Source organism: Peromyscus leucopus, chromosome 7 (genome assembly GCF_004664715.2).
Source record: "Peromyscus leucopus breed LL Stock chromosome 7, UCI_PerLeu_2.1, whole genome shotgun sequence".
NCBI classification, from domain to species: Eukaryota; Metazoa; Chordata; class Mammalia; order Rodentia; family Cricetidae; genus Peromyscus; species Peromyscus leucopus.
This window is the reverse complement of record NC_051069.1, coordinates 19,062,010-19,088,316: the sequence shown is the minus strand read 5'-3', so window position 1 is coordinate 19,088,316 and position 26,307 is coordinate 19,062,010. Positions and strand designations below refer to the sequence as shown.

The 26,307-nt window shown below is 44.5% G+C and overlaps 1 protein-coding gene across 2 annotated transcripts; it reads left to right on the top strand.

The window, feature by feature from the left end:
* The first annotated feature begins 2,248 nt into the window (after positions 1–2,248).
* Positions 2,249–6,311, top strand: Sln (sarcolipin). Of its 2 annotated transcripts, none has more exons than XM_028865127.2 (2): positions 2,249–2,353; positions 5,714–6,311. In XM_028865127.2, exon 2 carries the CDS (start codon positions 5,789–5,791, stop codon positions 5,882–5,884), a length of 96 nt encoding a protein of 31 aa, XP_028720960.1. In that variant the 5' UTR covers positions 2,249–2,353; positions 5,714–5,788; the 3' UTR covers positions 5,885–6,311. The 2 variants fall into 2 exon arrangements, with proteins under 2 accessions (XP_028720960.1, XP_028720961.1); XM_028865128.2 differs by having other exon boundaries at positions 2,251–2,353; positions 5,718–6,311.
* The last annotated feature ends 19,996 nt before the right edge of the window (positions 6,312–26,307 follow it).

Sequence of the window (26,307 nt, the reverse complement as noted above, 5' to 3'; positions counted from 1 at the left end):
AGGCAGTCAATACTAACAGCTTCAATGCCACTCTCAAGGCAAATGCTACTTCATGACATTTCTGGCCTTTGACTAAATTTTAGACCAATAGGCATAGAAATAGCGTCAAAGATTGTTTAGTTATGTCCTACTCCTGATGGGCAGAACAACACTGACTAAGAGGTTGATATGTGAGGGATGCCAATAAGCCATGAAGGAAGGTTAATAGTGTGGGGTGCATTGGTTTTTACCCATAGTGACATTAATGGTAATTTTTTTCTTAAAAATTATTTTACATTTATTTATTTACTTATTAGTATTATTTTTCAAAGACTAGGTTTTCTCTGTGTAGTCCTGGCTGTTCTGGAACTCACTCTGTAGACCAGGCTGGCCTTGAACTCAGAGATTTGCCTGCTTCTGCCTCCCAAGTGCTGGGATTAAAAGTGTTTATTTACTTATTTTAAAAAAAAATGTGTGGATGTGTGTATGAAGGAGAGTTGGTTCTCTCCTTCAACCGTGTGGGTCCTGGGGAATGAACTCAGGTTGTTAGGCTTGGCAGCAAGCACCTTTATCCCCTGTCAGGCCCACATTAGCAGAAATTTAAATTTCTTATACATTTATATGTTCTTAAATATGCCACCTTGAAAGTGTTACTTTTCAAGTGGACAAATAATAATTTTGAGCGGATAGAAAAAGGACAGCTGTGGCTTGGCGACCAGGAAAACACTCCCCAGCATTTGAAACAATCTGGCATGAGCTTGGAGGGAGGGAAGGACAGAAATCTGACGACAGTTACAGAGTTTGCCAGATGGCCACAGATAACGGCCAATGTTCGATTGTGCTATAATTAATATTCTCTATCTGTCACTTCAGCAAGCGATCGTTTTACAAGACAAATGGCGACAGAATGTTGTAATTAGATTACCCTTCGATGGGCTTATGTTGAAATGAGAAAAGGGAATGGAAAATCCTTCTTTTATTAGTATCTCTGGGGAGGTAATGTTGGCGAGAAAGGCTTGACCACGCATACAAGTATGCAGAGAACTGTGTTTGCTCCTGCCTTCTGGGAATGCCTTATTTTTATTGACCCTAACTAGGGACTATTGGGGGAGCTTTACCCTGTTATCTCTAAGGACAGGATTTACTGAGCAGTGCAATTACTGGAGTCATGTTTAAATTCCTTAACTGATGATTTTCAGGTCCATTTAAACACATTAGAGGCTCCGCTTACCTCCCAATATCTGATTTGTTACAAACTCATCCTTGTCTGATTTGAGCCTGTGTCTGTGGTTGAAAATGATGTCATTTTATTCCTTTAAGACACATTCTATGGGCTGGTGAGATGGCTCAGTTGTTAAGAACCATTCTACTACTGGTCTTGGGTTCAAATCCCATTACCCATATGGTGGCTCACAATTGTCTGAGACTGGATGATGACCTCTTCCAGCCTCCCAGGGCACTGCACACATGTGGTGCACACACTTACATGCAGGCAAAATATCCATATACATAAAACACAACAAAAGGAAATAAAAAGGATATGGTCTAGATATTTCTATCTACTCTAGAATTCACATTCTCACTAGTTTTGACCAGGTCTACTTCCAGCCCCACTTTAGCCAAAGGAATGGGTTCTGCTGTCTGTTTCCCTGTCATGCTAGTTTGAGTGACACAGATAAAAGCTGCAGCTTCCATGGCTGTTTAGGGAGAAGCCAGTTGGACGTGCGAACTTGCTGTGTGTCTCTTCGCTGGAAAGTTATGTGTAACAGGTGACGGGTGGGGGTGAGAGCTAACGTCCACGGCTAGAACAAAAGTCAGTTCTGAAGGAAAATTTATAGTATTCTGGAGTGTGGTGTGGGGAGTGTGGGTACAGGGCAGAGAACTCTTCATGCTCCAAACAGCTAAAGATATGGGTGATAAAATGAAATCACATTTTCACAGCTTCATCTATTGAGTAGTGAAGTCAGTCTGTGCAGCAATTTGTTAAACTTGGTCTATTGCTCTTGTATCTCTTCAGAGGCAGTAGAGACATTTATAAGGTGCTAAAAGATGGGTTTAAATCCCACATCATTGCACCAAAAGTCAGCTGGGAACCAGAGTTTTCACAAACCTGCGTTGTTAATTCAAACCGGCAGTCAAAGGAGCAAAGCCTTAGTCACCATATTTCCACGTCCTCCAGAATACCAATAGGCTGGAACCTCCAGAGCTTGTCTCTTTAGATGTTTGACCAGTGACATCACAGTGATTGCCACCTCCCTCAGACTACTTTAGGCCCTGCCCAGAGTCCAGGAGCTCAGACGGGAGACAGCTGGAGCTGGAGAGAGCGAGGAGAAGAAGTCTACAGCAGCTTGGGTGTGTCCTTGTCCCTCTTCAGGTAACAACAGGATTTTGTACTTAGCAGTCTCTCTGTCTCTGTGTGTATGTAATTTTCAAATAAAAAATGTTAACTAAATGCTTACATTTCTCAGTGGAAACAGGCAATGATAATAGAGCTATAAAATGAATATCTATTTCTGTTTCCCTCTGATATGTATTTTCTCTTTTTCTAGTTTTATATTTTTTCCCACATCACAAAAGAAAACCAATGTCAAACTTCTTGTATAATTCTCACCTGGTTTGTAAGCCTTTGGTTCATGTGTGGGACAACCATTTTGGCTAATAGAGAGGGCAGAAAAGGAAGTCACAGCTCTGTGTGGGCTCATGGCAGAGAAACAGAACAGGGAGGAGTGAATGGCCGCCTCACGTTGCTCATGGATGTGTGTGAAAGCAGGACCCAGCCTTCACTTGTGCACCTCGATAGAACTGCACCCATTGGGAGTTCACTGGATTGGTGTTCTATTCATTTGAGAATACACAAAACAACAAATATTTAAGGTTGCTGTCAAAGTACAAGAAGTAGCAAAGCCTAAGCTGTAGGAAGGAGAGTGTGTGCTCAGCCTGTCCATTCAGAGGGGCTGAAAAACATGGGAGCATGAGAAAGATGCAAGAAGCTAAAAAATGAATGATAAGAAACATGAATGTAACTATCATTTACTGAGAAACAGATTATTGGCAGTGCCGCAGAAGTCCATTCCTATCATCTGCCTTCTGCCTCTGCCCCCAAGTGAGGCGCTTGCCCACCCTTCTTTGTTTTGAAGTTTTCCCACCCATGTTCCTAAGCAACACAGTTAAGCTCCCTGCTCTGGACTTTGTGTAAATGGAGTCACATTCTCTGCTGCTCTTGCAAATCCCCCTTTTATCCCACAGTTATGTTGTGAGATCCAGCCGTCTTGTGCTGCATAGCTACAGTATGTCATGAATTCTCTTTACTCCACAACATTCAAATGTATGTGAACACCACATCCATTCTATGACTGGTGACCAGTTCTTTCCAGTTTGTGGTCCTGTGGGGCCATGTTCCAGGTTCCTTTGCTGTAAGCACGTCTTCTAACATGCTCTCATCTCCTCAGCTCCTCTGAACACTCATGAACATTCTGTTCTCCTCTGTTACCCACTCATTTTCTTCTTCTTCTCTACTCTGGGAAACTGTGTGTAAAGATTTTCACTGGCAGTTGACAATTTACATCATGCCAAAGGCTGAAAGAGGGATAAAATGAAAAGAGGAGGGGCTGGCAAGATGGCCCCGCAGATAAAAGCACTTGCTGCTACTGAGGTCGATAACTTTAGTTCAACCCCAAGGTTCCCCAGGTGGACAGAGTGGTTCTCTGATCTCTGCATGTGTACTGAGATACACATATGTACCTGCCCCAAATACAGACAGAAATAAATGTAATAAACATTAAGAATTAAAAGGAAATTAAATATGAATCACTCATCATTGGCTACATTTTAAAATGAGATCCTATAATCCATTCATTGGCATAATATAGTATGAAGCTATACATTATACTAACAATTATATAATAAAAGCTGATTATCTATGCAATTATATCTGCTGTTATCTATGCAATTAATAATTTGGTACATTGACACTACAACAAAAATAAGTTATAGTTAATTCAGTCAGGCCGAAAGGTTGCTACAAAGCTTTGATCTTTTGCAAACCAGTACCTTTCCATCTAAACTTTCTCCTTCCATGATAGAATTTTGTTCTACAATAATAGTGTCTACTTAAATTATCTAAAATACAGAAGCTTTAAATTTTGTTTTGATCATATAAACCAAGTGTCAATTTCACTACTTCATCAAAATTAGTAATCTGATTGACAGTGTCGCCTACATTCTTGGAGTATATTTTCCTGCACGTGCAATCTGAATGCACATTGAAGATACCATCTCTGCTGTCTGAAATGTTTATAATCTAGGCACATCCTGAGCTTGACTAAAAATAACTGGCACAAGCCCTTGTTGAAACAGAAATGCTCATGAGGTTAACACTTGTTCTTTGGACTGAGTACCTGATGTGCGAGGGACTTCTGGTTGACCCCTGCAGGCTTTCTGCCCGTGTAGGCTTGTCCGAAGCCAGGCAGCTGTTGGGGCTACTTTATCCTTTCACCAGGGTTGGATGAAGACCTAGGGCAGCTTTAAATCTGAAGGATGATGTTATCCTACTCCTAAATGTGATCCAAAGAAAGGGCAATACTAAATTAAACTGTAAAATTTTTTTGTTTTGGTGTCCAGGCTTGCAGATATTCCAAATAACAAATGTGACATGTGTATACAGACATGCATAAGATAAAAGAGAAAAATGTAATAATTTATTTTTTACCCAAAACAATGCAATTAATACGGGATAAATTTATTGGCCTTGGGATGTCAGCAGAAAGGGAAACTAGGCTGTCTATGCTCATCCATATTCTTCAGAGAAACACAGCTGACTCCCTCCCCCCCCCCCCCCCCGTGTGTGTGTGTGTGTGTGTGTGTGTGTGTGTGTGTGTGTGTGTGCATTTGAAAAATTGGCTCATATCATTGTAAAGGTTGGCAAGTCCAAAATCTTCAAGGTCCGCTGCCAGGCTGAAGCCAGAGAGGTGTGGCAGCTTAACCTCAAATAAAATCCGAGGTCAGATGTTGGAGCCCAGGGTATCAGCGAGGCTGGTTCCTTTAAGGCGTTTCTCCTTGGACTGAGGATAGCCATCATTTCTGAGTTTCTGCAGTGTCTTCCCTCTATAATGTTTGCGTCCTGACCTCCTCTCCCTACGACACCAGTCAGACTGAATTAGGGCTCACTAGAGCAACTGCTCTGGTTTGTGTGTCTCCTTCTGTGGTAAAAGCCCAGCCAAAAGCAACTTCAGGTGGGAGGATTTATTTTTAGATTACAGGTCTAGTCCGTCCTGGAGGAGGGCCACGGCAGGAACTCAGGGCAGGAACTCAGAGTCACAAACTGAAGTTTGTGTGGGGCTATGTGTACAGAAGTGTAGGTGCCCAAGGAGGCCAGAATCATCAGATCCTACCAGAGCCGGAGTTATAGGCAGTTGTGAACCTCCTAATGTGGGAGGAATTATTCACTTGAGGTCCTTGTTCTCAGGTGACTCTAGTTTATATCAAGTTGATACTGAAGCTACCTGTGACAGTGACCTCATATTAACTTAATTACCTCTTGGAAGACCCTATCTCCAAACACAGTCGCATTCTTAGGTATTGGGGACTAGGATTTCCATGTATAAGTCTGAGGGGAAGGGTTGGGCAAGTCAGCACACTCTCCTCTTCCATAACACTTCATTTTCCTCCGAAGGAAGGTTGGATATCTTCCAGGAATATTCACCTATCTCCCATGTTATCTCTCTTACTTTGTTAGGAAGTGAGGACAGGCCAGAGGTCCTTGGTGTGCTCTCAGAAGTCTGTCAGGAGTTCTCACCCAGCAACTCAGAAGATGGAGCGGTCTACCCAGGAGCTGTTTCTCAACTTCACGGTTGTCCTGATCACCGTTCTCCTTATGTGGCTTCTCGTGAGGTCCTACCAATACTGAGGGGCCATGCCGCCCTCCTGGGAGTGACTGCTGTGTGCCCTGAGCTTCCGCTGCTCTTATTATTATGGGATGCCATTCTTGGCACCTCCGGCATCACTGACCCACACTCACAATGCCTGACACACAGCAGCACTAGGTCCAACGTGTGTTTTCCAAAGATGCCGTTCTTGTGGGCTGCCAAAAGCTTGTCAGCCAGTGAGCCTTAGCTTGTTCCCCAGCAAATGCACTCTCTAGGCCACCAGGTTAAAATTAAACCGGATTCCTGATGATGCGGAGTAACAACAAGCTCCTGGTCTGTGTCAACACACATCCCCCCACCCATGCTGTGCGCCACCAAACTAACTCAGCCCTTCAGAAGAAATGTACGAGGAAGTCTCTGCCAGTCCCTTAAGTTCCCATGTGAATAAAGTTAAGCTACTCACGAAAATGGCGTTTAGAATTTATTTTAGCTTCTGTGTGACCCTTGGCTGGGACGAAAGTGACAAATAGCACATTATTTCTAGCATTTGAGATTAGCCAAGATGCTCCAGCTGCCTAGGATCTGAAAGCAAGACAAGCCAGAGTGTCCCATTTCAAATGATTCCGTTGCCTCTCAAAGCTTCCCTCCGCTAAGCCTACGGCCAGAGGGAGAATAACTCCAGCCTGCTAGAGTCTTGGGTCAGAGCCCAGCGTGCCCACAAAAAGCATAGGATTCCTCTCAAGTCTTGTGCTTTTTCCATAGCTCTCACAAGAAATGGGCTCAGGAGGTGATTCGGCCGGTAAAGTTTGTAAGTTTGTAAGATCAAGGGCCTGAGCTTTAGATCCTCAAAAGCCAGGTGAAAACCCAGGGTAGTGGTGTGAGCTCGTAATTCCAGTGATGGCGAGAGAGAAGGCAGAGGCAGATCCTGGAGACTTTCTGGTGTGCCAGACTAGCCTCCTTGACAAAGTTCCACATCATGAGGGGCCCTCTAATAAAAGATGGCGGGCACCTGAATTATGACACCTGAGGGTTGTTCTTTAACTTTCACATGCACACCTGCATATATAAGTATACCCCTAAACATGCACAAAAACATACAAACACACACACACACACACACACACACAAAACACACACACACACACACACACAAAACACATGCAAGCACATGAATATGCACACATATCTACATATGCACTACTCACATTGCTATGTCTGTCTGCAAGTACATGTTTAGAGTAGTTGAACCCGAGGAAAGCTAGAGCGTGATCCATGTCCCTATGGTAGCATGTTCCAATTTGGTTCTTGTCCTTATGCAAACAGAGCTGGACATGAGGACAATTTCAGGAAGGGGAAATGGAAAACACACATTTGCATATGTGTTCACAAGGCAAACAGAGCGTGTTGCTAGTATATCACATTCTAAATGGACAGACCACATCTGTTATTTGTACAAGTTTTGTCGGAACCACAGGCGAGGGAGATATTAAACCTCCTGTTTCATAGTGCCCTCCATGAAGGCGCTCCTTGTGGATCTATCACGACAAGACTCCCTACACAGCACCTCTGTCTGCATTCAAAGAAAATCAATAAAGTGGGGAAGGTCTTTCAAGCTATTGACGAGGCATCCTTTCCAGACCAATTAAATAGAAATCTTAGTGGTGGAGTCTGAGCACCTGAGTTAAAACAACAAACACAACCTGAACAAAAGCACAGCATCGTTCAGAAGGTCTTAGAGGAGCCAGAGTTGAGAACTGAAAGCCACCCACTGTGGCTCAGACTGGCATGTAGGAGTTGCTTCTTGAAAGATGGATTCCAGATGGTTCTAATGCATAGAGGCATTAAGAACTAATACGCTTGGAGAGATTCCCAGCAAAACGTGGTCCCTGGTGTCCTGGCTCTAATTTTGGAACTAGATCACACACGTGAATGTGTGTCTCTAATGATTTAGTGTGTGGCACACATTCTCCGAGATCTAGAGGGCTCTCAGTAGGTAGTTAGCAGAGTGTCCTTTACGTAAGAACACTTCTGAGGACAGACCGATGTTTGAGAAGGTATGTGTGTGGTGGGATGGGGAGGAATGGGCACAAGGAGTGACGTGCATACCCACTGGACCCCATACTCATTCCCTGAAGCCTGGGTCCTGGTGCCACATTCCCAACAGGGACCACCTGGTGAGTCCGATGCATGCTAGCCCTGTCCGAGGTTCTGTGTATGCATCACACCTTGAGCAGCCATGGAAACTGAAGCTTGAAGACCTCACCAATGGGGAGTTGGTGTCTAAGCTACAGATGTAAGATCCAGACACCAGTCTCATCTTAATCTTTGCTGGTGACAGCTTTATTGTAGATCTCTAAGCCATTCAATGATGTTTCAAGTTTTATCCCCAGATTCTTTAGCATTCTGGTTTAGCATATTTAGTTAGATAAAGGTAACATTGCAAACCTCTATATGGTTTCTCTTACAGAAACCCCTTTCTGTCCCTAACTACCAATATCAGGAACATATAGGAGGATTCCTAGATGTACAGGACCAGTGTTTCAGGACACACGGTGGATCACCTTCCCAGGGACAGGGATATTGACTAACAATCTAAGTGTGGAGCTGGGAATGACATCTAGTACCTTCCACATGTAGGCGTCTTAGTCATTAGAGCTGAATTCCCATCTCACTTACAAGTCTCTTTCTATGTGTGACTTTTCTTGGTCCCTTGGGCACTGTGAATCATCACAGTACCTTCTTCTGCTCCCAGTGTTGGTCCAAGGCCCTCAAAATGGGCTTGGCTACCCCAAACATGATTCTTGCTCTCCTCTAGAATGGAGAGCACTGATTCCTAGATGCTGGCTAAAGTTTCAGCCCATAGGCCTGAGTCTGTTCTAGCATCTTTATTTTTGGTTGGCCCATTCATCCATTCACCAATTCATTCACTCATTCAAATACTTATTTTGCAACTGCTGTGTGCTGAGCATTGTACTAACCACCTGAGATAACATGGCTAATAAGACATGGGCTAATAAGCTCATCCTCATGGAGCTGAGTGGAGGAAGACAGGTGTATTCATGGGCAGTTGGAATGCTGGAATAAGTTAGTAGGCAGGAGAGGGATGTTTGGAGGGGATTCTGGGAAAAAGGAACAGCAAAGAGCAGAGAGCATGGCAAATTCTGGAAACTGAAAAGATTCGCACCGTGGAAACAAAGAGTGCCCGTCTCGTTCCTGGCGGCAGTTGCACCACATAAAGGCAGAGCTCAGAGTCAGGCACCATCTCTTTCAGTACCAAGTTGGATCACTCTGGGATCTCTCATGCACTGGGAGGGAGGGACCTCTTGCCACCAGCAGTTGCTAGAACCCTGTCTGTTTTACGTGGAGCTTAGACGTTGGCCTTGAACTGCCTGGCCATCTTTAATAACAGCAGCCAGACCAATGCTCCTCACCTACCATCTCACCTACTGAGCATACTGTGGTATGATGCTCTCCTCTTCTGGTCCTAAGTCCTGGGATGCCAAGACCTAAGCCTTACCCAGAGTTGGGTTGCTCATAATATAATGCCAAACAACCATCTGAATTAAAAAAAAGGACATCTTGTAGTGTTGGTTAGATTTAGCTTCTGATACTTTCTTTCTCCTTCCTTCCTTCCTTCCTTCCTTCCTTCCTTCCTTCCTTCCTTCCTTCCTTCCTTCCTTCCTTCCTCCCCTCCCTCCCTCCCTCCCCTCCCTCCCCTCCCTCCCCTCCCTCCCCTCCCTCCCCTCCCTCCCCTCCCTCCCCTCCCTTTCTTCCTTCCTCCCCTTCCTCCCCTTCCTCCCCTTCCTCCCCTTCCTCTCCTTCCTTCCTTCCTTCCTTCCTCCCCTTCCTCCCCTTCCTCCCCTTCCTCCCCTTCCTCCCCTTCCTCCCCTTCCTCCCCTTCCTCCCCTTCCTCCCCTTCCTTCCTTCCTTCCTTCCTTCCTTCCTTCCTTCCTTCCTCCTCCCTCCCTCCCTCCCTCCCTCCCTCCCTCCCTCCCTCTCTCTCTCTCTCTCTCTCTCTCTCTGTCTTTCTTTCTTTATCTCTTCCTTTCCTGTTCTGTTTTTCAAGACAGGGTTTCTCTGTGTGGCCCTGGCTGTCCTGGAACTAGCATTATAGACCAGGCTAGCCTTGAAATCACAGAGATTCTCCTGGCTCTGCCTCCTGAGTGCTGGGATTAAAGGCAAGCACCATCATTGCGTGGCTTACGTCTGGTATTTTCTAATCTCACAATAAACTGTGTATCTTTGAAACATCTCATTTTGTATCTATTGAAGTTGTTCAAGGTTCTAAAGGAGCAGAATGAACAGAATGAGTATTACCAAAGGCAGATATTAAGTTGGCATACATGGCGCAGTCTGGGTCATTGATCAATGGCTGTCTGTGCACCAGAGGGATGAAGACCCCAGGGGCTGCTCAGTTGACCAAACTAGATGCCTTGGCAGTCTCAATTTGGTGTTGAAGGCCTGGAGGATTCCTGAAGAACCATTCTTCTGCGTTAGAAGACTGATAAAGCTGGGCTCCAGAATCAGCAAAGGGTGAGGACAGTAGTGGCAGAAACAGAGTGGATGCACTCACTAGCTAAGGTGGGCAAGTGAAACTCAGCACTGCTTTCCCATCACCCATCCTTACATCTGGGCCACCTCTGAAAGGTGTAGCCCACTCTGTGCGAGGGCCTTCTCTCTCAGTTGATGCTTCCAGGAAATACCCTCACAGACCCACCCAAAGGTGTGTCTTTTAGTTGATCCTAGACCCAACCAAGTTGACAACCAAGATTAACCATTACACCAACTTATTCTCTTATGACGAAATAAATACCCTAGCTGAGCATAATGGTATGCACCTTGTGCTGGATAGTTTTACGTCAAGCTAAAGTCATCTGAGAAGAGGGAACCTCAGTTAAGAAGGTTAACCTCCATGAGAACTGGCTGCAGACAAGCCTGTAGGGCATTTTCTTAATTTAATTATTGATGGAGGAGGGCCTAGGCCATTGTGGGTGGCTCCATCCATGGACTGGTTGTCCTGGATACTATAAGAAAGCAGGCTGAGTGAGCCATGATGAGCAAGCCAGTAAGTAGCACCTCTCCATGGCCTCTGCATCAGCTCCTACCTCCAGGTTCCTGCCCTGCTTGAGTTCCTGCCCTCACTGCTTTTGATGATGAAGTGTTATATGAAATCGGTAGTGAAATAAACCCTCCCGTCCCCATGTTGCTTTTGGTCATGATGTTTCCTCTTTCATCAAAGCAATAGAAATACACATTTGGAATCCCAGGATCAGGGATGTTAAGGAAGTAGGATTATGAGTTCAAGACCACCCCAGGCTATACACATTTTCTATCCCAAACAAACAAACAAACAACCCCCTACCAAAAAATAAACCCAAAACCAGAACAAGACACACATTTGTATTCTTGTCTCAAAACTTTAGCACTATCTCCAGCTCCCACCTCTTCTCAATGGGGCTCTGGTCTAGTTGCCCCCTTAAAGCATTCAGATCAATCCATGTCCCAGCCCACAACTCTAAGAAGACCCCAAGAAACTGTGACACAAACACGCTTCTGGTTTTGCTTCACTCACGCAGACTGGAGTACATGAAACGATCAGAAGCCGGTGGTGTTTGCATGTTTTTCTTATTGAATTTGGGGCTCTCAATCAGTCTAGAAGGCAGCTCCAGGAGACAGTCCATTCTTTAAAACTCATTATTTCCTATCACTTCGTTCTTCCCTTTGCATCGCTGGAACACTTGAGTACATGGTCTGTGCCATACTTATATGGCACCCCCGAAGCCTTCCTCAGCTAGGAGGTGTATCTATCTCTAACCACAATCCTCTCCTGAATGCCTGGGGCACCCCATAAAGTAGTCAGTGACAAAAGTCAGCCACTTCTGCTCTTTGTTTTCTTCTGATGCTAACCACTGTTCTAGGCGTTTGATTACACTTTTGGTCTCAGAATTATCATGATCATTTTGTACAGAAGGCCTTTCTTAGTGGATCTATGGCCGCCCATGGTCTTTTGGTTGCCTGCCTTATCTGCCTCTCCTCAGCTCTCCTTTGGAACCACTTCTTGCTATTTGTAGTTTCAAGTATGTCCTGTCTTCTCTTGCCACGACCTTGCAGAGCTATCATATTGTCTGAATGTCCCACTGTTTTCCCAGCTAACTCCTGCTCACTCGCTAAGAATGCCATTAGGTGTTATTGCCTCTCGGAAACTGTCCCCAGATAATTCCCTTCTCTCTGGGCCTCATGCCCGCATTCTCATAGCACTTATCACATTGTGTTGGTTTGTTTGTGTCTCTCCTGTGTGTGCGTCTTCTCTGTGCAGACACCCTTCAATGCTTAATTTTAGTTTCTAGTGGTCCAGCATCATCATTGGCTAAGATTTGTTGAAGACATTATGACTGCCTTGCCAGATAGTAAAAGCTTTGGAATAGATAGATAATGTTTTTATGACTAAATACATGGCCTGTGCTCCCCACCATACTTTTTAAAAACAGACATGTGGGGGAAAAAAACTGGTCTAGTTCTAAAAGTTTTACCATTAATGAACAAACTAAACTTAAAAAAAAAAAACCTTCGTACAGTTGAAACAGCCTTTTCAAAGGCCATTAGCTCCCCCATGAAAGATTCATGATGCTTGCTTTTTTTGATCTTTCTCTATCACCACCCTGAACAAGTTGACAATGTTTATGAATTACTCATCAAAGCCTGATGTGTTGAGCATATTTTCAAGTTCATCTACCAACATGAGAAATTTTCATTATTCAAGCTGTGCATAGTTGGGGTCAAACTTCATGTATCTATTCATTGGATGCCTACTGTGTGTTAAGAACTCTCATGGGGGCTGGAGAGATGGCTCAGTGGTTAAAAGCACTGGCTGCTCTTCCAGAGGTCCCAAGTTTAACTCTCAGCTCCCACATGGCAGTTCACAACTGTCTGTAACTCAAGTTCCAGGGGATCTGAAACCCTCACACCAATGCTCATAAAATAAAAATACATTATTAAAAAAAAAGAGCTCTCAGGGGTTCTGTTTCATTTAATCACTTTTATCATGTGAAATATTTGGTTTTTATTTGAATTTTATTTATTTAGAATTTTTTTTTTTTAAAGACAGGGTCTCACAATAGAGCCCAAGTTGGCTTCAAACTCACAATCCCCTGCCTCAGCTTCTCAAAGTGCTGGGATTACTACACCCAGCTCGTTTTGTAGTTAGAATTTTTTATTTATTTATTTATTTATTTATTTATTTGAGACACTACACTGTCTAGGGTGGTCTCTGGACTCAAGAGATCATCTTATCTGAAACTCTGAATTATATAAGTATGTAATACTGGGTGCGTAGAGTCAATGAAACATTTATATTTGTTCTTATCTCAAAATTGAGAAAATGGATGCTTAGAAAAGACATGTACTTAGCCCTAATAGACAGAACATATCTCCAGTTCTGAGACCAGGTAGCCACACTTCTTTCCAATCATGGATATTAGGTAGTGAGGAATTAGCAGGCTTAGAAGTTACTGAGGATGGATCCCTCCCTCATAACAAGGGAGAGGGAGAAGGATCTGGAGAGGGCAGAGGAAGGGGAAGGGGAGTGGGAGAGATAGGGAGGGGAGGAGTGGGACGGGGAGAGAGAGAGGGACCCCAGTAGCCTCACACCATCAGGAGAATGATTCGGAGTTTATGTTAGTTTCCTTACTGTGGTCTGCAAATGCCAAAGGTATGGTGTACATGAATGCAGCCTCCAGGCAAGTACTTCATTTGTTGTACAGCTTAGCCACATAACATGTGCAATTTGTACAATTTTCTGTCTCCCAAGAAACAGAGCCCTGGAACCGAATCTTTTTTGTTTTGTTTTGTTTTTTGTTTTTGTTTGTTTGTTTTTGTTTTTCGAGACAGGGTTTCTCTGTGTAGCTTTGCACCTTTCCTGGAACTCACTTTGTAGACCAGGCTGGCCTCGAACTCACAGAGATCCGCCTGCCTCTGCCTCCCGAGTGCTGGGATTAAAGGTGTGCGCCACCACCACCCAGCAGGAACCACATCTTTCAACTCGGCAGTAGATGATAAGAGAGAATGCTGGTGGCTGGTCAGCTGTTTCCAGTGTCTGTGTTAACTGTGGGGATTAATCGGAGATGACTCCATCTCCAGCATTAGCTGGGGTACACACTTGCAGGGATTTGTCATGTGGTCATTCTCATCTCTTACTCATTAGATTGTTAAAAATAATGGTCTGGGAAAAGCAGCATCTCTGGATTCACAGACAGCATTTGGCTTACTAATACGTAACCCTTACACAAGCCTCTGACTTCTGTGGGCCTTATTTCCTCAGCCATAAAAACAGGAGGAGGGCTGAGAAGAGAGCTCAGTTGGCCAGGGGCTTGTGTTGGTGACATGAAGAACCTGACTCCAATCCCCAGAAGCCATATATGAACACTAGGAGTGGTCATGGATGCTCGTAATCCCAGTGCCAGGGAAGCAGACCTCTAGGCTGTAACACCAGGGGATACCATGGCTCTGTAATCATCACAATGAAACAGAGCAGTACAGTAACATCCAGGTCTACAGTAAGGAGGCTTTAACACTCCTTCCTTGAAGGGAGTGGGGTGTCACCAGACCCAGGCCTGAGATTTCACCCGCCACATGCACCCAGCTGCACACTGTCGTCCTGGGGTCAGGCTCTGTATTTTACAGGCTGGGAAAGGCTGACAAGGGGCAGGGGAAGGACTCCAGTGATGTGGCTTTTGTAAATTGTCATCCTGGGATAAGGCTTTTTTTTGGTGCTGTAACTGTTACCATCTAAGGGCCTTGATAAAGTTCGTTTTCTCTGCCAATTAAAGAATTAAAAGGGAGGAAAACTCTCCAGTTTGACAGGGAGCAGCAGGGAAATCTTGAACACAGCGTATAGCAGCAGCAGAAGAAAGGTTTTCATTGAGGGAGAGGAAACACACACACACACAGCAACCCACAGAGGAGAAGCCCCCCTCACAAGCAGAGGGGGAACTTGGAAAGCCATAAATCCAGTCTCTTCTCTGTTTTTTTAAGCCTCTGAAGAATTTTCCTCCTCTAATTCAGGTTGGTCAGTCTGAAGAGAGGCTGGCTGATTGGTTCACAATTATTGTGTAATATGCCCTAAGCCAGCCTTGAAATTGAGCCAGTCCATCAGCAAGAGGCCTTCTGGCTGGAGAAAAAGCCAGCATGCCTTTGTTTTAAGCTGCCAGGCTTTTGTCTCAGGTCAGCAGAGTGAGGAAGAAGCCAGCCATCTTGGAAGTCCAGTGTCTTCATTACCTGCCGGCCAGAGACTAACTTGGAGTCAGCCGTGCTCCTGGAAGTGACCTTCCTTAAACTCGTTGCTCCACCAGGCTGGACTTGTGAGCTCCTTTCTTTGGTCCGTGGGGATTAGACACTGTTTTCACCTCCCCAGGAGAAGTCACACCACAGGTGGTGGTACGGCTGCTACATGTTGCTTCAGAGCTGTTTTAGGAAAGACGATAATGAAACACTTTGCGGAAGCTGACGATTTCTTTAAACAGAGGAAAGAGGCAAGTTGTAGTTTCCTTTTCTCTGAAGAGTATAACAGTTCTCACATATACAAGGGCTACATGAATGACAGCATCTGGACTCCTTGCTCAGTTGCAGACTGCTGTACCCACCCCAGACCCCTCAAGACTGAGGTCTGGATTGCCACATCCATCATAAATCCACTTCTTGTTCTTGTTCTTGTTCTTGTTCTTGTTCTTGTTCTTGTTCTTGTTCTTGTTCTTGTTCTTGTTCTTGTTCTTGTTCTTGTTCTTGTTCTTGTTCTTGTTCTTCCTCCTCCTTCTCCTCCTCCTCCTCTTCCTCCTCCTCCTCCTCCTCTTCTTCGACAGGGTTTCTCTGTGTAGTTTTGGTGCCTGTCCTGGGACTTGCCCTGTAGCCCAGGCTGGCCTCGAATTCACAGAGATCTGCCTGTCTCTGCCTCCCGAGTGCTGGGACTACCGCTGCCCAGCATAAATCCACTTCTCAAGTGATCCTTTGACTCGCTAAGGTTTGAGGACCATTATTTACAGCACCCCGGCACACCCGCCTGTAGGACTTGAATTCTAATTAGTATCCTGGACTCAGCAGTTGGCCTGAGAAGCTTGCACATGACCTCTTCGTCTGAGGGACCACGGACTTTTTTAAAATCCCATCCTCACGAACTACCAGTTTATGTTCTTGCCTTTCCCACCTCTCTTGGCATCCTCAGCCTTGCTTCCTAGTGAGTCACACGCAGGCTCACTGGTGCTGTGGAGGGGAAGCAGGGCAGAGAGAGGCCTTACGATAGGGGAGAAAGTAGAGATGGAGAAAAAGAGTGGGCCCCTCCTCCCCAACCAGGACTAAGTGAAGGGGCAAGTGAGAGGGAGCCGAGGTGGGCAGTTCTGGGAGGAGAGTGCTGTGCCAATGACCTATACAGAGCCACACCTCCACGCCTGGCCTTTCTCCCTTAATAAATTATTTCTTTAGTTACTATCCACTCATCTCTGCACAAATCCTGGATGAGGGACTCGAGTGCCTAGAAACCCCCACGGGTGCCCTCCAGACTCCAACATCCACTCACAGCAGTTCTAGCTCAAACAAGCTTGTATCGTTGTGCCAGGAAATTCCAACTGTGTCTGTAGATATAATTAGTGAAAGGTGGGCTGGAGAGGTGGCTCCGTGGGGGTGGGGACGTGACTCCTGGTTCCCAGCACCCGCGTAAAAGCTGAACACGGCACACAGGCACCTGTAGCCCAGTACCTGGGAGTGTCGTAAGAGGCAGAGATAGGCAGACCCCAGAGCCTTGCTGATCAACCCGTCTAACTGACTTGGTGAGCTCCTGGTTTAGGTAAGTCAGGTGGAGGCAAACCAAGGAAGACATGTCCCACTGGACTCGGGCCTCCACATGTGTACTCTTGGGGATGTGCATCCGCTCACACACTAAAGAGTTAATGATTTTTTTTTTAATTTAAGGAAACACGTTTATTTAGTGCACCACAAATAGAGCAGACAGTGTGACAGCAACAGAGCACTACCTGCCAAAAGCTAGCACTTTCTATCCTAAGGTTATGTAACGTGTTAGCCTCTATGAAAGGGTGTGTTCTGACACATTTTCAGAGAACATAAAGGAACTGTCATTCAGATTTTAAAAGCTTTGGGAACATTCAGCACCAACAGATCTTCCCACACTCTCCCTTTGACCGACTTCTGCGTTTGTTTCTCTTTTCCTTTTCTTGTGACAAGGTCTGAGGAAGGTACAGTCACACTTTGGTGTGAAACCCTGGTTACCACTCCTGGGAGCCACGGAGGGGAGGGGTCCTGACCCCCACCTTCTTTCTGACAGCCAGAGTCTACCCGAGGAGAGAGAAACCGCACACAACAGCCTTCTCTTTAGAGCTCGGCATTTTAAAATTCAGAGCTGTGTTATTTTCACGGAGTCAGTGAGACAAAAACGTGTTTCCTCGGCGGCATACATGGAGTCCCCACCATGTGACTGTGGTCTTGAGCAGTGTCAACACGCTCCAGCCAGTCCTGTGACCCAGATCTGACTGTCAGTTGTCAATCCCCCTGCCTCCCACCCGTTTTATATTTTTTGGATACAGCCTTCAGAAGGTCCTGGAGAAAAAAGCTAGGATATTTTAATGGTCAACAGTGATGACGCATATAGTGATTCTCACCACACGTTTGGCCAGGCCCCGGTCAATTTGTCTTCCTAAGAGCAAACTCTTTGAGAGCCAGAGGCTTCCTGGTGGTCATTGGAAGCTTCATAAAAGCTGGTCCTATATCTGCTCTGTCCCCTCCGAGCCTTCCGTTCATCCAGAATGACAAAGCCTTCTAGTGTCTTACCATCTGTCTTAAGATTTCTCTTTGGGCGCTGGGGATGTAGCTCAGTTGGTAGGGTGCTTCCTAGAGTGAATGAAACCTAGGGTTAGATCCCCAACGCTGCGTAAACCAGCTGTGGTTGCATGCCCCAGTAATCTCAGTACACAGGAGGCAGAGGCAAGAGGGTCAGAAGTTCAAGGTTATTTTCATCTACATATAAGAAATCTTATAAAAAAATCAGCCAACTAGCAAAACACAGAAGGAACAAATAACAACCACGAACCCACACAAGGGAGTAGAGGTGATTTCTCTGCGAATGGAATCAAAGACAACGCGAGACCTTTTCTGTAAGCCACTTCTCTCACCCTACCCCACCCCATCTGTATGACAGGAGTCTCGTTCAGAATACAGAGCAACAGAAAAAGTGGGAGACTGGACTTGGAGAACTGATTGGGTGGTGCGGTAGTTCCCATAAATATTGACTTGGGAATGAGAGAGCCGTATGCAGCATGAGGACTGCCAATCTGAGATATATTACGCATTAGAACATATGCCAAGGATGACTTTGGACCAGCTCGTTTTGAATGTCACTTATGAAAGATCGCATCTTTGACTTTTAATATGATTGGTGATTAGTCTCTGAGCCATCACACGCCCCGGAGCAGAGAAAGACATGTATAGCGAAACAAACACAACTCTGCCTAAGAGATCTCTGTGCTTGACTTCATCTTCCCTTTTCAACCTTTGCTGATCTTTTCTAGTATCACTTGGTTGATGCAGAGGAGGCTGCATTTAATAGATAATTTATTCTTCTGAATAAAAAGATGCCCTTCTTATCTCCAGTGGAATGGTAAAACAAAAACAAGCCCAATCCTTCAGACCTATTTGTTCAAGCCACAGGGACACTCACATCTAGAAATGAGAATGAGAGGCTAGCTCTTCAGGGAGAAAGTGGTGTGCAGTACCCGGCAGCTAGACACACATTTTGATAGGCTCAGTTTTCATTTGCAATTCAAAATTAGTGAATGTTCTTTAGAATATTAGTTATGATGACTTGAAAAAAAAAAGATGCTAGGAGTTTTTTTTCCATCTCGCTGTTAAACAGAAGAAAAAATCTTGGCCCTGAATATAAGATGTTTAGGGCCAGGAGAGATGGCTCAGTTGTTAGGAGCCCATACTGTTCTTGAAGAGGCCCAGAGCTGGGTTCCCATAAACCACTCTGGACCACTCACAACTGCCTGTAACTCCAGCTCCAGGGGATCCAAGATTCAATTCTGGCCTTAGGAGGCACTGTACTCACATTCAGAAACTCACACTCACATTCATACACAGAGTGGTTTTTCTGTATAGACCTGACTGTCCTGGAACTAGCTCTGTAAACCAGGCTGGCCTTGAACTCAGAGACCTGCCTACCCCTGCCTCCCAAGTGTTGGTATTAAAGGTGTGCATCAGCATGCCTGGCCTAAAAATTTTTAAAAATCTTAAACAATTATGAGTTGTTCTATGTTACTGTGTTGTTTAAACTGTAATTACATCATGATTTCTTACATGTTTTGGGAAAAGGCAATTTAATTAGCATTTTCTTGTGGAGGGTACAAGGGAGGGCAATGTGGGAGGGAAGAGCAGGGATATTTTATTTGACTTGAATTTCCTTGTTTTAAAAAATAAAAATAATTGATTTTATTAATTATTTACACATGAGTGTGCATTCGTGTTTGGGTGTCTGCAGAGGCCAAAAGAAGGGTGATGGATCCCCTGGAGCTGGAGTTACAGGAGACTGTGACCTGCCTGATATGGGTGCTGGGAACCTAATCCAGGTTCTCTTGTGAGAGCAATAATTGCTCTTAACTGCTGAGCCATGCTCCAGGAATAAAGTTCTTTGTTTGTGTGTCTCAAGACAAGGTTTCACTGTGAAGAAACCCTGGATGGCCTGTGACTTGCTATGTAGTCAAGGCTGACTTCAAACTCATGGCAATTCTCTTGTCTCCTTACTTCTGGGATAATAAGTGTGTGCCACCAAACCTGGCTTCCTTGACACTTTTAAGTCAATTTCCTAAGTAAATTAGCTTCTAGCCACATTTAGTAAGGTAATTCTTAACTCTTCTATAAACAAAAACTTAGTCATGTTTGATGAGTTTTCGTTCTAATGTTCTACAACTACAAAGTGTTTCAGATCAATACATTTGTAACTATTTATGCGATTAGGTTTCATGACAAAATAGAGCAAAAGAGAAGTCTGGTCTATGATTTCCTGTTTCAATGTGGCAGATCCTGTTAACATGTGAACATGGTACTAACCTTAAGGGCAAATATGAGGTTGTTTATTCTGGAGCCAAATATGAATGTCCATAGACTGGTAACATGGATGTAGACAAATTTCTAAACAGTCTTAGCAAATAAGAAACACAGAGCCAAATACATGGGTAATAGCCAAAGAGATCAGAGAAATAGCAAAGAGCCACTGACTAGCCTTAATCTACCACCACGCCATAGCTTCCCAAGAGAGAGCTTCTTCCTGTCTAACCTGCACTTTTATTGCCTTCCTGTTCTGCCTTCTCATTGGCTCTAATCCCAGCCACATGACTTCTTCATCACTGCCTGTCTATACAGACCTTCAGGTCTCTATGGTTGGTTCTGGGATTAAAGGCATGCGTCACCACACTTGGCTGTGTCCTTGAACAGACAGAGACTCTGCCTGCCATGTGATCGGATTAAGGGCGTGTGCTACCACTGCCTGACTTCTATTCATGACTCGCTATGACCTCTGATTTCAAGGCAAATTTTATTTATTAACATACAAATAAAATATCACATTTCAGCACAAATAAAATATCACCACACATGGATACAGGCTATCCCAAATAATAGTTTCATGAAGTTTTTGTATTTATTTATTTATTTATATTATTTATGTGTGTGAATGTTTTGCCTTCATGCATGTATGTGTGCCACATGCATGCCTGGTGCCCACTGAGGCCAGAAGAAGGCATCAAATCTCATGGGATTGGAGTTACAGACAGTTGTGAGCTGCCATAAGGGTGTTGGGAATTGAACTCAGTTTCTCTGCAAGGGCAACAAGTGCTCTTTCCTGCTGAGCCAACCAACCCTTCAGCCAATTTCATGAAGTTTTTATCCTGACAGAGTAAAGAATGTTGTCGACCAAGTCTTTTAAAAAATATGGGTAGGAACATGGACGGCTTGGTGGGTAAAGTGCTGGTGGTACAATGATGAGATTCTGGGCTTGGATCCCCAGCAACCACATAAAAGCCAGATAATGGCAGTGTGCATCTATAACCTCCTCTATAAGCTGAAACTGGAGAAATAGGGGTGTGTGGAGGGCTGTGGGGACAGGCAAGATCCCTACAGTTCACTGGCCAGCTGGTCTAGCTGAAGCTGTGAGCTCAGGTTCAGTGAGAAATCATGTATCAAAAAAAAAAAAATACTGGAATCAAAAGTATTCTAAATTTCTCAGGCTTCTTAAAAGATAGGAGGATCTAACCTAAAGCCCAAGCTGGCCTTCAACTCATGATACTTCCTGCCTCAGCCTCCCAAATATTGGAATTCCAGGCGTGTGCTACCATGCCTGACTAGGCAGCAGGAAGGACATTTCAGGCAGAGGTGACATTTTAGCTGTGTGGAAAACAGGCAGTGGCCATGACCTCTGAGATTCCTACCATCTGGTTGGCTGTCCCCCTGAGATCCTTACTTGCAACTCTCAGATGTTAAATCCAGCTGCTTACAAATATCTTCCCCTACTCTCAAGGAACATGATCTAAATATGAATCATCACAGGCACCGAAATTCTTGGCTAGAAAACCCTCCTACTGACACAGTATCCCATTCCCCAGAGGAGCCAGAGAGGTTCTTTCCATAGCCTCCTTTTCAGCACAGAGGCCGGGGTGCAGCGCTGGCTTGGGTTTTAATCCCGACTTAGCCACTCGGCGACTGAGCCAAGGTAAGGAAATGAAAGCCCCCGTGTCAGAGTTTTCTCTTCCGAAGATGGAGATGCTGGTATCTGCCTCTGAAAGTGGAGATAAAAAAAGTAGGGTGAGGGCTGGAGAGATGGCTCTGAGGTTAAGAGCACTGATTGCTCTTCCAGGGGTCCTGAGTTCAATTTCCAGCAACCACGTGGTGGCTCACAACCATCTGTAATGAGATCTGGCGCCCTCTTCTGTATACATAATAAATAAATAAAATCTTTTAAAAAAAAAAGTAGGGTGAAAGTAGAAATCGTGGGTATAAAAACTAGAGAGGCAGAGGCCATCATAGGGGATTCTAGTCAAGCGAAAACTTGTAACTGTGGCGTTTAGTTTAGGCGTGGCTACTAGAATAGATATTATATATACTTTCTATATAATACAAGCTGTGAGAGTTTATTAGCCTCCAGAGCTGTGCACACTGATGGGTATGTGTGTATGTGCACGTGTGTGCATGTGTGTGTGTGCATGTTGGACTGGATGAGAAAAGACAAGAAACTGGTTCTTGTCTTTTTACTACAATTTTAGCATTTTAAAAACATTCTTCTGTTTCTTTTATTTCTTATTTATTTTGAAAGTACTTTAATAAATGCTGATACATTCTTATTAAACAATGTAAGCAGGAACAATCTTGCCATTCCCCTTCTCTGCCTAGAGGAGAGTCACAAGAGAGCTGCTGCTAAGGGATGAGGCTCTACCAGGCACACTGCCCAGGCTGGCCCTCCTGTGGGACACACCATTCTCTAACGTGTCTGCACACTTACTCTGTTTAGAGTTCGTTTTTTAGAACTGAAATTATCAAAATATCAAATATTCCCCACCATAAACAGAGTATTTTCTAATCTGTTCTTTTTTTTTTTTTTTTTTGATTTTTCGAGACAGGGTTTCTCTGTGTAACTTTGCGCCTTTCCTGGGACTCATTTGGTAGCCCAGGCTGGCCTCGAACTCACAGAGATCTGCCTGCCTCTGCCTCCCGAGTGCTGGGATTAAAGGCGTGCGCCACCACCGCCCGACCCTCTTTTTAAAACAAGATCTTCAGATCTGGCATGGTGTGCCTGCCTTTAATCTCAGTACTTGGGAGGTAGAAGTACTCAGATCTCTGTGTTTGAGGCCAGCCTGATTCAAATAGAGAGTTCTAGGCCAGCAAAGACTGTATAGTAAGACCTCATCTCAAAAGGGGGTGCAGTGGGCAGGGCAGATGCAGTGGTTAAGAGAATTGGCTACTCTTCCAGAGGACCTGGGTTCAGTTCCCATCACTCACCCACATGGCAGCCCACAACTGTTTCAGGGGGATCCAATGCCCTCTGCAGCACTGTATGCATGTGGTACACACATACACACAGGCAAAACACCCGTACATATAAAATTTAAAAAAACCCTCTAAAAAGGGGGGCATTTCAATAAAATTTTTGTGAAAGATCTCATATATTTTTTTTATTAGAGTTATTTCTGGTTTATAATTTTTGCAATTACAAATAAATGATTTCTATTATTTTTAAAATACTTAAAAATAAGTTTGCCATCAATAGTGTGTTTATTAGTATGTTTCTGCACTTGCTGTTCATCCAGCCACATCACTCAACTCCGAAGAGTGTTGCTCTCACTTTGTGGAGCACGTCAGATTGGCTGCATTCAAGTTCTTGTCTAACAGTGTTGACATCTGGTCATCTCTGGGTGGCTGTCTGGTGACGGTCTCTCCTACTGAGTGTTGCTGTGACTTTCCCAATTATTCCTATGTTAAGTAAGTTTTAGTTATTTCCTGGGTATTTTGAAGATTGCGTTACGAGCCTCTTAATTATGAGAGCCTACATTCTGAGATATAAATCCTGACCTGCCATCTGTCTTCTGTTCTTCGGTTCCAAAGACAGCCCATTAAAAAAAGACTTCATCTTATTTGATTTTGTTTATGTATTTATTTATGTGTGTGTGTGTGTGTGTGTGTGTGTGTGTGTGTGTGTGTGTGTCTGTGTGTCTGTGTGTGTGCGTGCCTGTGGAAGCCAGAAGAGAGCCTTGGATCTTGAAGTTGGAGTGACAGGTGTTTATGAGCCACCTGACATGGGGGCTGGGATCCAAATTCCAGTCCTCATGATTGAGCAGAAAGCCCTCTTAACAGCTGAGCCATCTTTCCAGCCACAGACAGTCTATTATTTATTTGTCACTATTTTTTTTTTCCTGGTGCTGAGGACTGAACCCAGGGCCTAATTTATGCTAGGCAAATGCATTATCGCCAAACTACAACCACAGAACAAAAAAACCCAAACAAACTCCTCCTCCTTCTCTTTTAATTTGAGACAAAGGCATGCTTACTCAGGTTGGTCTTGAACTCCTGACCCTCCTACTTCAGGTATCTGGGATTATAGGCCTTTGCCATGGGGCTCAACTTCTGGTGTAGCATTTCTTTCTTTTTTTTTTTAATTAAGAAATTTTTTTCATTCATTTTACATACTAATCAAAAAATCCCCCTCTTCCCTCCTCCTGCCCCGCCCCCAGCCTCCCCCTCCCAACCTACCCCCACTTTCCCCCACAAGAAGGCAAGGCCTCCCATGGGGAGGCACATCCAGTAGAGGTAAGTCCAAGCCCTTCCCCCTGCCTCAAGGCTGCAGGAGGTGTCCCATCATAGGTAGTGGGCTCCAAAAAACCTGCTCATGCACCAGAGATGAATTCTGATCCTACCGCCAGGGGGCTCCCCAAGCAGATCAAGCTATACAATTGTCTCGCCATGCAGAGGGTCTAGCATTACAATGGTGCTACTTTGGTACAGGATGGTGTGCTCCCTGAGAGGCTAGTCTGGGCCATGGGCCATGGTCTACATTGGTTTGGTTTTCTAAGTCTTTGCCATGTCAGTTCCTTTGGGAATAAAGGATGGTTCTCTGAGTTTAGATGCCTGTGGGTCCCTGGATGCTGCACCCACAGTTCTGTGATTTACCGTACGGAGGAACCGAGAGGTTAGAGTTAATTAAGGCAGAAGAAGAGGGTTCGTGGAGAGCTTTACTGTCCATTCCTGATGTGCAGTTCCACTGGCCTGCGGTCTCGGTTAGGACGTCTGGATGGAAAAGTACAGACACAGGAAGTTTATTCATCCAGCGGTTGTCCTGAGTTCTGAGGAAGAACTAAGTTGGGACAAGTTTACTGTTTTAGCTAACGTCAGAACTCTCTGAAGTCAAAACTGAAGTCTCTAAGTCTCTCATGGGTGAAGGTGATACGAGATGGATGGTGTCACAACGGCCTAGCGATGCACATGGAAACTCCCAGGAGAGGGACAGCATACCACAGGCCCCAACTTATTATTGTTATTTTGCAATCTCGTATATTATATTTGTTACTCAAAAAAAAAAAAAAAAAAAAAGCACACATAATGCTAGCATCCAGTGGGATACTTCAAGTCTGGCAGAGCAATGTTCTTTGAATATGATTTTGCAATTTGAAAATTTATGTATATATTTACTTACATGTATATGTGTGTGAGTCCATATGTGTCACATGTGGCTGTCAGAGGACAACTCACAGGCATGGATTTTGTTATTTCTACCATGTGGATTCTGCAGATCAGACTCAGATCATCAGGCTTGGTAGCAAGGTGTGGATTTTGTTATTTCTACCATGTGGGTTCTGCAGATCAGACTCAGATCATCAGGCTTGGTAGCAAGCGCCTTTACCTGCTGAACCATCTCACTAGCACAGAATATGTTTTTAAGTGAAAACAAAACCCAAACCAGAAAATCTTAGCCAAATGAAGTTACCCCCATGCATATTTCCCTTCTTACCACAGGGTACAGTAGGAACTGCTAATATAGAAATGGTTGTTGTAGAATATTAATTTCAGATGTGTTACATTTGTTTATCCTGTGGAACATTTGTTCAATGATGCAAAGATGTGTTGCATTCTTTTACGTTGCATTTGTTTAACTCTGTGAAGCTGTGTTACTGTGCCTGTCTAAAACACCTGATGGTCTAATAAAGAGCTGAATGGCCAATAGCGAGGCAGGAGAAAGGATAGATGGGGCTGGCAGGCAGAGAGAATAAATAGGAGGAGCAAGAGAAGGAGGAGGACTCCAGGGGCCAGCCACCCAGCCACCCAGTCACATGGCCACACATAGCCATGGAGTAAGAGTGAAAGTAAGATATACAGAAGTAAGGAAAGGAAAAAGCTCAGAGGCAAAAGGTAGATGAGATAATTTAAAGTTAAGAAAAGCTGGCAAGAAATAAGCCAAGCTAGGGCTGGGCATTTATAATTAAGAATAAGATTCCATGTGTGATTTATTTGGGAGCCAGGTGGCAGGCCCCCAAAAGAGCAAAAACAACCAACAACAAATGATGCATTTTTTTTTTTAGGCAGAAAGTTACTTTTCTCATAACAAAATACTCAATATAAGAAAGATCAGTGTGTGGTGCTCCCTACTGAAATCTCTCTGGAAACACTGTCCTCCCCTCCCCTGTTCAGAGGTTAAAGGGGTTAAACTCTCTCACCCTCACAACTGAATTTAAGTTTCAGTTCTCTGAGAAGGGCAAAACAGGTGTCTCCCCCAACAAAGGGCCATTTATTCACAAGGCCCTTACATTGAGGGGAGAGAGAGAGAGAGAGAGAGAGAGAGAGAGAGAGAGAGAGAGAGAGAGAGAGAACAAACACAAGGTATAAGTCAGCCTCACAGTGTCTCAAGGACAAATCCTGCAGCCCCCTTCTG